Source organism: Capsicum annuum, chromosome 2 (genome assembly GCF_002878395.1).
Source record: "Capsicum annuum cultivar UCD-10X-F1 chromosome 2, UCD10Xv1.1, whole genome shotgun sequence".
Classification (NCBI taxonomy): domain Eukaryota; kingdom Viridiplantae; phylum Streptophyta; class Magnoliopsida; order Solanales; family Solanaceae; genus Capsicum; species Capsicum annuum.
In genome coordinates this window covers 136,734,076-136,745,409 of record NC_061112.1, presented here as the reverse complement: position 1 = coordinate 136,745,409, position 11,334 = coordinate 136,734,076, and the positions used below count along the sequence as shown (strand labels likewise).

Genomic DNA, 11,334 nt, shown 5'->3' with positions numbered 1-11,334 from the left:
TGATAATTTTTCGTGTTCCTTTTTTTTATCAAAAATTTGTGATCAAAGAATTGAATGAAACAAGCATATTATTGTCGAATGAAATAGTCAAAAAAAAATTTAAGGTTTATCTCTTTCGTTCTCTTTTTCCTTGTTTAGATTAAATTTTTGTAGAACCTTTATTATAAGAACAATGTAAAACTCTTTATACGTAATTATGTTCATCTAAATATTAATTCTTTATAGGAAAGTAATTTACAGTTTCTAAGCTTAATAAACTGCCTTGCAGAGCTCAACTCAACAAGAATACGACAGACTCAGATTTAAGTCAACAGAATTGGTATTTCTAATGATTTTAACCCATTCACTTTGTCCAATAGATGTTTTTATGGTGATTGGGATGGGAGTACTGCGCGGCCCATGAAGGCGAATTCAAGATTTAAATGTAAATAAAAACCTATTTACATAGGTCTCATTTATTTTTGTTTGATGAATGTCTTAATCTTAATCATTTAGATTTTTATTTAGCTATTGCAATCAAAACTTTTGATTAGCAACGACAAGTATGAGAAAAAGGCGTACGTCATGCCAAGCTTACCAAACTTTTCGAAGATCAAGCTGACTACATTAATACCAGTTGGGCGTCCTTACAAGCCTGCTCTTTATAGGTACTGAGCGAAGAGAAACTCACAGTGACTAATTTCTTTTTACTTGATATATTAATTTTATGTATTGGAGTTTTTCTTTTAGTGATATGTATGTCATGTTTTAGTGATCAAATAGTAAACGCAAAATATGTTAGCCATGTTCGAAAAGTAGGGCTGCAATTAGAGAGTGACCTGGAGAGGATGGACATTGAGAATGCAATCATAGTAGTAAACCAAAAGATATTGGAAGGATACACTAAGTTATTCTTTCTTTCTTTATTTTTTTTACAAAAAAAACTGATGGAGTAATTCTGATTTTTTCTTTTGGTTCAAATATTTAGAAGGATCAAAATCTTTTTATTTTATACCATGAAAAAGGAGTATAATCAGTAAAATATATGAGTTCTAAATATAAGAAAAAAAATTCAACCTCTTAAAATATATGAAGCGCAATTCATAATTTGAACCAACTCTTACTACATAGATAAAGAGTGAGCTTGTGCCTCATTGCATTTCACAACAACACATATTGTCCTACAGTAATTAGTTTAACTTCTTTCATAAATTAGTTTTATTATTTATCTACCTCATATTGAAAATAAACTATGCTCCGGTATTGCTTTAGTTATATTCTTCCCTTCTTGTTTTTTACTTTTTTGATATAAGTTAAATACTTTGCATTTTTATCATAATGAAATATATGTAATCACTTTGTTCTCGTGTTTTCTCTATTTGCGAAAGAGATATAATTATAATTAGCCATCGAATTTCATAATTTCTAATCATTTTTTAAGGTTAAATTTAAGATTGCAGAGAAAATAAGTGGATTTCATATATAAATGACAAAAAAGATAATATACAATGCTCTTAACTAGACACCATTTGAATTGTTGGATGATTACTAAATGTCAATTAGCAAAACTGTAATTAGATCAATGATTTCTTAAAAACTTTTTTGATGCTTTACAAACTAGTGTGAACAATTTAAAAAGAATTTATTACAAGGATACTATGAATTTTTTTTTAATTGATTATCTTTTAATTTATTAAGGTGGACAACTAATTTGTGACAACTGTTTTTAAGAAGGTGGATAACCAAAATGAAATGAAAAGGATCGAATAATGAACGTAGCATGAGTATATTAGCAGCCGCTAAAATTTATTATGTATCACTTATTGAGTTTTATGGACTTTATACTGGTTTGACTCTGTGCTTGATATCAAGCCGCAATGATATTTGACGGTTTAGTTTTGTGTTTTTTGTTTTATTGTGTTTCGTGCGTATTTTTTCGAATCTATGCTACCGTCATACCTTATAAATAAAGTCTTATAGATTTTACCTAAACTAAGTTTTATTAGCACATACCTCGACAAGTTTATTTTTCTGATACAGTTACAATAAACTGCTATGAATTCATGAATTTATTACTCACGATCGATACACATGCAATGCACGTACCCTAAACTAGTTAATATTTAAATATCTATAATAGTCCAAATAGACTTTGAGTTTGGACTCCTTTTTTTCTTTAGTACTCTATTCTACTTTTTAATCATTTTTTATTTGGCCCAAGGACCGGCTCAGCCTATATTGCTCAAGCCCCACGGGTCAACGTGCTTATTCGGACCGAACTAAAAAGCCCTGCTCTTAAATAGGCTGTAAAAATTATAGCTCAATCCTATCAAATTACAGGTTGGGTCGGGCCAGCCCATATTGATGGCTCCAATTGCATTACTCATTTGGGGCAGGCATTGCAGAAAAAAATTGCTCGTTAGCCCTTATGCTTGACAATAAGAGTCGTTTGATTGGAAAATAGTTATCTTGAGATAATTAATTATTTCAAATTTTTTGAGATAACTTATCTCATTATGCATATCGAATTACTTATCACATCACTATGGTATAAATAGTGGGATAAGTTACCTCACACCAAATGACCCTTAAATATAGACCTACAACTATTTAATTTTTTTCTAAAAAATATAAATATAAATATGATTTGTACCTATCCATATCTCTACAAATACGTAAATAGAGTCAAAATCCTTTAATTACTAACAAAAGCAACTACGTGGAGAAATTAATCATAATAATAAAACATGACTATTTTGAATTTATAACTTAAGCGAAATAATCTAAGAGTCTTTTGTACTTAACCAACTCTTCTACTCACTACTGTATCAATTAAACCCGTGAACTCATTGAACCACTACACTTTAAATCTTGCCTGCTCAATGATGCGTGTAATACAATCGAGCACACATCATTTTCACGTCATTTAATAATGCCACACCACATGGGAAATAAAAAGTCTAAAATGACTTTTCTTCTCCATCTTTGTTCATCTCTTACATACCAAAATAGTTGTCACTCTTCTTCTTCCAATCCCATCAAAGCATCACATTCCCATTTCTGAATTTCAGTCCGATATAAGAACCCACTTTTCAAATATTCAAAATTTAAGAATTTTCATCTCTTTGAATTTCTTACTCACTGGTTCTTTATAGCTCTTCTTCTCTCACACACGTCATAATTTTCTCCCTAAAATATTATTTTATACATCATCTTTTGGTGTTTCTATAATTATTGGTACATTTTTTATTTTATTTGCTGATTGTTATTACTGTAAATTGACTCCTCAAAATCTCTTTTCGTCTTTTGCTTTACCTATGTGTTAAAAAAGCTTAGATGGGTGGCAAATTTTGCAAAAGCTAATTCTGAGGAATTTAGAATAAACATATAGCTTAATATGACAATTGAATTATCAGGAAGTGATTAAATTTGCTAAGCAACAAAATTTATCTTAATTGTGATTGTTCTCTCTCTTGTATGAACTATGAAGTATTAGCTCGTCATGACATACGTTGTAGCTCAGGTAACTATTGATTCGGTATCAGTATGAAGTCTAATTTCATGTAGGTATCCTAAAATATAAGTGGTGCAAAGCGTTGATAATGGAGGGGGAGAATTATCTTAGGTTCAAGATAAGAGTGTAAATGATCTATTAAAACTATTTGAAGAAAAAAATCGACCGATAATGAAGGATACAAAGGAGCTGAAGAGGAAGAATAACTACCAACATAAGAATAGAATTAATGGAGAAGAAAAAATTGTGTGAGGCAAGAAAGAGCTCAATTTTTGAGTAACAATGGTGTTGGAATAATTGGGAAGAAAACAGTTGCTATAAAGGCCAAAAAGTGAGTATTATTGCTTCTTCAAAAAGCTTCACGCTCCTAAAATGTGTGTTGTGTTACAAGCTCTTTGCTAAAACATGTCACAAAGAATGACAGGTCAAAAAAATGTAAATAAAATATTGTTTTTCAATGAGTTTAAGAATACAGTTGGTAAAGTGATGAGTAGAAGGGAGTCAAGCACAAGTTTCAATTTGGAGAAAGGACAGAAACGACACTTCAAATTGAATAACTTATATGGACGGCTATTTGAGTTGTTCTCCCTAAAATTAATTCCCTATGTATAGATAATTTCAATCCCAGGTTCCCAACTAAAGCAAAATAGCAATATACATCACGTTTTCTATGGAAAATGATAGCATCATGTAACCTCTTTAGAGCAACAAACCACATAACTCTTTTGCATGTTTTCACATTGTAGGCCGGTAAGGTATAAACATTTAACCATGATCATACTGGAATAATGAAACATTTACTACTAAGTAAACAAACTACACAGCTTTCCAATAGTTGAGGGGGGCTATTATCAACATGAAGTCTGGAAATAAGAAAAGCAGCATTCCTATTATGAGGTTCTCTCATCTCCAGGGCAAGTTACCAACTCCAGAAGGGCTACCGTTTGAAGTTTCAACAAACTGATTATGAGGGCTGATAGGTCCACCGCTAGACTCGCTTACGGTTCCAAGTGATGGAGGACTTCTGGCCGCTGATGCTCCAGAGACAAACGTTGCTGGTGTACCAAATGCGTCTGAATTCCCTGGCTTCAGCTGCCTCTGTCCCTTCGTGCTGAAGCTACCAACAATAACCTGCAGCAAGTAAGACGGTCAGGCTCCCTCAGGATTTGAAGACAACGGGGCACCACCAAAGGCATATGCACGTTAGTCGAAGCGATGTCACGCTTTGGAAAATCTTACTAAACACACATAGAACCGATGTACTAACGGATAAATATAAATGAAAAGACCTTACTTAATGAAGCTTATTATGTGGACAGATGGTTGGAGCACCACTTTGCACTCAATGAGGATTGAGGTCGCCTGATCGAAACTCGCCACTGCCGCTTTTTATACATTTTCTAAAAGCATCTTAACATTGTTAGCTCAATTTTTATTTTTTTTTCAAAAAGACAAGGAAAGGAGGAACTGAGATTCGAACCCAGGTCCGTCAACTTGATTTCAATCAGTGGCCCCAACTTGCTTTTGTGATTTAGGGTGCCTAATAAATATGGTGATTTCTCAAGGTACATATGCATATATATACAGGATTGTTCCCAAATTCAAAAGGGTCCCCCTCTAACCACGTGGTGCCGCCTCTGCAGGCTCCTCATTAAAAAGAAGAGATAGGATGGAAGTAAAGCTAATTCAGACATATTTGAATGTAAGGACATTATCTTTGTAAAAATTCTCTGTCAAACCTGAACTGCGGCTGCTGCTGTAAGGAGCCCTGCTACACCGCCGCCCAAAACTCGACCATCTGGTCCAGCTAGTGACACAGTCAAACCACCTGTTCTGCTGCGTTGACCACCAGATTCCGAGATAAAAAAGGAACCAGAGAGTGTTAGGATCTCGAACCGTCCCTGCACCAGTTAACCAACAAGTTTTTTCTCAGAATGTGATACTATCCAATCTACTGCCAAGAGAGGCATTGTGACGATACTGGATAATTTCCAAGTATATCCACCCAAAAGTGTCGAAAACTTGATATATTTGATCAAGGGGTTTAACATACTGTGACATGAATGATAAAATCTGTAGACCAGCACAAGACCATACGAGGCAAAAACGGGGTTTACATACTGTGACGTGAATGATAAAATCTAAGGTAGACCAGTGTATGACCATACGAGGCAAAAACATGCATATAAGATTCATGCATGTTGTATGCCTTTGTGTAGATTCGTGCATATATGTCTACCCCACAGATATTTTCTTTGAATAGTGGATCGGCATTGTGTTTCACTTGGGGTGTAGCGCTTGGGTAAATCCCATTTGCTTTGGCATATTCGCCTTGATGTGATCCTTCGATCCACACTCACTCTCTATAAATGTAAGAATTTTTTATTTTTTTTTGATAACCGTAAACATAAGGAGAAATACTAACATAGAAATACACACCTCATATGTTACAGTTCCACCTGAAGTTGCTGCTTGCCAAAGTGATACATTAGATATGGAACCATTGGCTGACAGAACGCACATTGCTTTTGAGGTACTTTGGGAGAATGACATTAGTTTTGCAAATACATCCTGAGAAGCCAAAAAGCTGGAAATACTGAATTGGATATTCGAACATATAGAGATACGGATTTCTAATATCAAGTTGATTTAATGAATCAAGACAAAATTCACACATTAAGTTGTACTCACTCCCAATCTAACCTTTCAAACCCCAAATTCACTCCACAATATTGAAAGAAGATCATGTGATCCTTTGTAGTTATAGTAATACATTTATGTCACAGATAAAAAGATATTCATTCCATACCTTTGAAGGAGTAAATCATTTTGAATTATTAAAATCTCTGTGCGGATGTAGAAGTCGGATTCTGCCGCACAACAATCTTAAAATTCAAGGGTATGGATCCGAGTGCGGATACGGGTGTCAGGATACGGCCAACAAATATATATATTATGACATATATAAGTAATATTTTGATTATAAAACTAAAACTAATAAAGTTTACATTTTTATAAACACTTGCTATTTTATTCATAAGACATCTAGCGTTATAGCAAAGCATTCTAATATTTTATATAACTATATATAAATGACATAACAATAAAAAATATACAAACACACCTATTTATATATGGCATAAACCCGAAAATCAAACTAATATAATCAATCTATACTTATGGTCATAGATGTAGTCAAATGACCCAGGATAAGTTGACCAAATCTGGTGTTATCTCATACGTGCCAGGGATTTTGAAGGGTTCAACTTTCAAGCATCACCTATGTATTCCTTATCAAAAAAAAAAAAAAAAAAGCATCATCTACGTTTACCCCAAAACTAAATAGTTAGATTATTTAAACACCCTTCCTATTAACTTAATCGATTTAACCTAACTACCTTATTTAATCTTAGAAAAATAAAAATAACGCCAACAAAGAGACACAAAGCATCATATCACTTCTTTTATATCCGTAATTAAGAGGAAAAGACAAGGTCAAAGACACATGATGTTCTATTGTGTGAAAAAGGTTACATTTGTTGTTTGCTTTCTTAAACCAGATACGCGGTAAAGTTGCTGTGTTTCAGGAGAATGGCAAATATGGATGCAGTAGTAACGATTTGTTGATAACAAAGATAACAATAATCTTCCAGCGGCACCACACTCTAACCTTATAAGTTATTTCTCATCACTACTTGGCTATCATTGCAAAGCAAGAAGTGTTCATCTTCTTATCACAATTTTCCTTCGGTGATATCTATCTCCAGCGAAATTGACTGTAATGTCACTTCAATTTACATAGCAAAAAGTGTTCATATTTGTAGAAACTGCTCATCCTCCTTCGCTTTGTTTCTCAACATATTTTTTTATGCGGACACCTTAAATGGATTTCTAAATCTACTTTTACACATACTCAAAAAGATCTACTTTTACAAATTATTATTGAACTAAGATATGTCCACTGAAATGGTAAATAGTTTAAGGATGAATAGTTTATTATTTGGAGATGATTCTAAGAGTAACATTTATTGGCTTCTCTAAATGTAATGTTTGAATACATAAAATTTTTAAGGAAGTCTAGACTTTCTGTCCCTTCTCCTATAATTTTAGAGACTACGACTATAGTCATGACATTATCTTTTTATTAGTTCAATATTGCACAAGGTATGGACATATCTGCTGGTGGAGGTTGATTCCTTCTCAATTTTAAGCATTAGAAACCGTGACTCTTAGTCCACACATTGCATTTTGTCCTAAGAGCTCCAATGGACCTTACAGGTTTTTTGGGCCTTTTTCTTTTGATAATACTGCTATGTGCTCATCTTTATCACGTGCTTAGGTTATATCTTCATCATTATAATTATTCTTAGTAGTCAATTATGGTAATTGGTAAAGTTGTTGCCATGTGACTAGGAGGTCATGGGTTCAAGCCTTGGAAACAGGCCCTTACAGAAATGTAAGTTGAGGCTGCGCACAATAGATCCTTGTGGTCGGGCCCTTCCATGAACCCTATTATGAATCTAATATTGAATTATGTTATTGTTTCCGCCATCTTTACTTATGAGTTGGAGTTCATCCGACTCCTATGGTATGATGACGCGATTAGGTTCGGTTACTGGGGCGGCCTCCGATTCATGTGAGCTTGAGGTGCCCACACGACATGGTCCGAAGTTTTGTTCGTGTGAAGTTGGTATCAGAGCCTAGGTTCTTGGTCGGTTGGTAGTTCACAATACCGTGTCAAGTAGAGTCTCTTTTATGGGTGTGAAGCGCGCCACACTTACAAAAGAGGGGCGTGCACATAGCGCGAGTTTAGTGCACCCGGCTACCGTTTTAGTCAGTTATGGTAACATACGAATAATGGTTATTCCTTTACAGGTTTTTAAATTATTCACTTTGAATTGTTATTGTTGTTGCTATAGAAACCATGACCCTGGGATCTTAATAGTTAATTCTAATTTGAAAAAAATTGATTGATTCACTTTGATCTTAAATCAAGCAGTTCTTTAACATTCACATTAAAAGAAAAGTAAAAATATAGCCACTTCTTTAAAGACTTGAATGGAAGAGGACCTTTATCGTCAACTAAAATTCAAGTCTGATCAGATTATTATTAGTAGTTATTTTAAATTCTTTAATTGTTGTTTTGTTAATTTGAAAAGTTGATTTAAGTTGTGATATGGTAACTTTAAATGGTTTAGTTAGTGGATCTTTTTCAATGGACAGAACTAATGTATTTCTGGCCATACTACTTGATGATTAGGTATGGCCATAGCACAAAGATAAAGCACACAAGCCAATCCCAGAAAATCTGATCCAGCTTTCACCCTACTGAAAAGATAATAAAAGGACACAAGAGAAAGAGCAAAAAAAATGCTAGTAAAAAGAGATTAAATTAAGACCACACCTCCCCAGCTTTTATTGAGATAACGTGAGGTCTAAATCCAAACCCTGCTGCTTCCGATCCTGCAAGTTGTATATCAAGAGTGACTTGAGATTTGCCAGAATGAACATACCAAAGCCGTTAAACTCCAGATTACAAATTATCAGCTATTAAACTCTATTAAATACCAAATTCAGATTCGGTGAATAGAATAAGAGAGGAATGACACTTTTTCTGCTGAACTTCATATCAAAGTAAGCTAACAGGAGATTGAAAGGTTAACTTTCCAAATTGCAATGCTGTCCCAATGAAGAACTACACAGGTAAATAAAATGCATCTTCTTTTTCCATAGGAAAAAATTGAAAAGAGTAAAATTGATTTCTTTGTATGAGAATAATATCACAAACATTACAATAAAAGATCATTAAGCATGCAATATTTTGTCCTGCAAAATTTATCAAACAATACATACCCATGTGATCCCTCTAATGGAGTCTACGGAGGGTAGTATATACGTAGACCTTACCCTGCAAGCATGGGCCGAGCCACCTATATCAAAGGGTGGTCAAGTGCACACCCTTCGTCGGAAAATTATGTTGTGTATATAGGCTATGTGTTTACTATTATTAGTGTGTATTTAAATTTTCACACCCTTAACGTAAATGAGAAGAAAATTTGCACACTCTTCGTCAAATTCCTGGTTCCGCCATTGCCTACAATAGACCTCGCTAAAATTTATCAAAGGATATATTCAACATTTTGCAGAATACAAATCAGCTGGATGCAGGGGAAAAAAGATTTCCTTGTATCTAATCAAGTTGCTAAATTTATACTTCATCCTAAATTCACTACTAATCATGCTGAAAACTAGTTAAAATATCAAACTGGTAGCTAATAGTATATCTTTTATATATGATATAAAAAATTATAGCCCTAATATAATAATGTAAAGCAAGGACAATGCAAGTACCAACACAAATAAACAAATACAGAATATACAATTATTTAACTCAACAAGCGCAGAGTATAAAATTCACTTCTTATATGTGTGTGTGTATATATATATATATATATTACCTAAATCAGCTACTTGCTGCTTTCTTCCAGAACCAGGTGGTCTCCCTCTACCCTTTTTCACCACCGCTTCCACCGCTTGCGGCGGCGTAGGCGACGAAAATCCACCGCCGGCCACCTGAGACGCCGACGGCGGAGGAGAAATCGTTGGACCCTCCGATGCATACTTCCTCGGCCTTCCGCGTTTCCGTTTAGCAGGTTCAGTTGAGGCAGAGTTCATACCGAGCGGAGCTGTGGTGTTGACGGGAGGTTCGCCGGGAACTCCGGCGGCGTGAAGTAGAAAAGACGGCGGCGACAGAGAAGTCGAAGAGGAAATCGGTTGCATTAAAGGGTTGTACGTTGAGGTACCATCGGTAGGAAAAGGTGATCCCATGTTTTGCATTGATGCGTGAACTCCATTGGATTCTCCAGCTGACATTTTTCTTCACTAATTCTTACTCACTTCAGTAATAGTAATGTTAATCTATTGTATTTATATATATTTTTGAAAAAACAAAACCCTTTAGCTGAAAATAAAGAAAAATGTCTTTAATTAGAATGGAGATGGAAAGAACAAGAAAAGTGATGTAAAGCCCATTTGCTTGACAAAGCAAAATTGGTCATGTGTGTCTTCTTTTCGAAAAACATTATGAAAGATGAAATAAATATTTCTTTTATTTTTGTTACTCAAAGATGATTTATTAATTGAATTTTGTTATACCTGGCTAATTTTAGTGCAATAAAGTAAATAATTGATTGTATCTCAAATCTATCGTGAACGTCGATGCATACATATTAAGATTTGACCTTCTATCTAACATTAATTAACAACAAAAATTTAAATTGTGAAAATAACTTCTAAAAGAAATGTGACAACATATATTACAAATCTAATATAAATTCAGTGTTATGAAAAGCCAACGTCATGTCGTCAACGACGAATGGCAAGGTGAGCCGAGGCAAGACAGTGTCTCTATCTGCCTTCGTGATGATGTGACCTACGAAGGCGACGTCAAGGTAAGAATGACGATGAGCCGAGGAAAGGCGATATTTTTTGTTTTAAATTAAGGTTTTAAGGATAAAAGATAATTTTAGGATTTTTATCTCCAGTTTGCTTTGACTGCTACCACTGAGAGGCTACTGTGGCTGCAATGATTACGACGACTCCTGACGGGCTGCGACTCCATTGGACGACAATTGGTAAGTCGTTTCTCTGTTTTTTCTTTTTCTACCTTTATCTTCTTATTTTCTCCACTGGTCAGTCGTTACTCATTTCTTCTTGATTTTTTTTACTTCTTCTGGTGATGTAAAGCTCATTTGCTTGACAAAGCAAAATTGGTCATGTTTGTCTTCGAAAAGGGAAAAAGATTATGAAAGATGAATAAAATATCTCTTTTATTTATGCTC

General features: G+C 34.3%; 1 protein-coding gene across 1 annotated transcript; it reads right to left on the bottom strand.

The window, feature by feature from the left end:
- Positions 1 to 4,157: 4,157 nt before the first annotated feature.
- LOC107859754 (AT-hook motif nuclear-localized protein 10) lies at positions 4,158 to 10,618 on the bottom strand. Its single transcript, XM_016704848.2, has 5 exons — positions 9,952 to 10,618; positions 8,898 to 8,956; positions 5,933 to 6,064; positions 5,233 to 5,394; positions 4,158 to 4,624 (listed from the first exon to the last, which is right to left on the bottom strand). Exons 1-5 carry the CDS (start codon positions 10,364 to 10,366, stop codon positions 4,397 to 4,399), a joined length of 996 nt encoding a protein of 331 aa, XP_016560334.1. The 5' UTR covers positions 10,367 to 10,618; the 3' UTR covers positions 4,158 to 4,396.
- Positions 10,619 to 11,334: the final 716 nt, after the last annotated feature.

What these genes read in the sequence shown, in the direction of transcription:
- LOC107859754 (XM_016704848.2), bottom strand. Translation starts at nt 10,366, where the DNA reads ATGTCAGCTGGAGAATCCAATGGAGTTCACGCATCAATGCAAAACATG. An exon ending in TCTCAATAAAAGCTGGGGAG is followed by an intron (nt 6,065 to 8,897) that starts GTGTGGTCTTAA and finishes TTGGCTTCTCAG; the next exon opens with GATGTATTTGCAAAACTAAT. An exon ending in GTGGAACTGTAACATATGAG is followed by an intron (nt 5,395 to 5,932) that starts GTGTGTATTTCT and finishes TAACTGGTGCAG; the next exon opens with GGACGGTTCGAGATCCTAAC.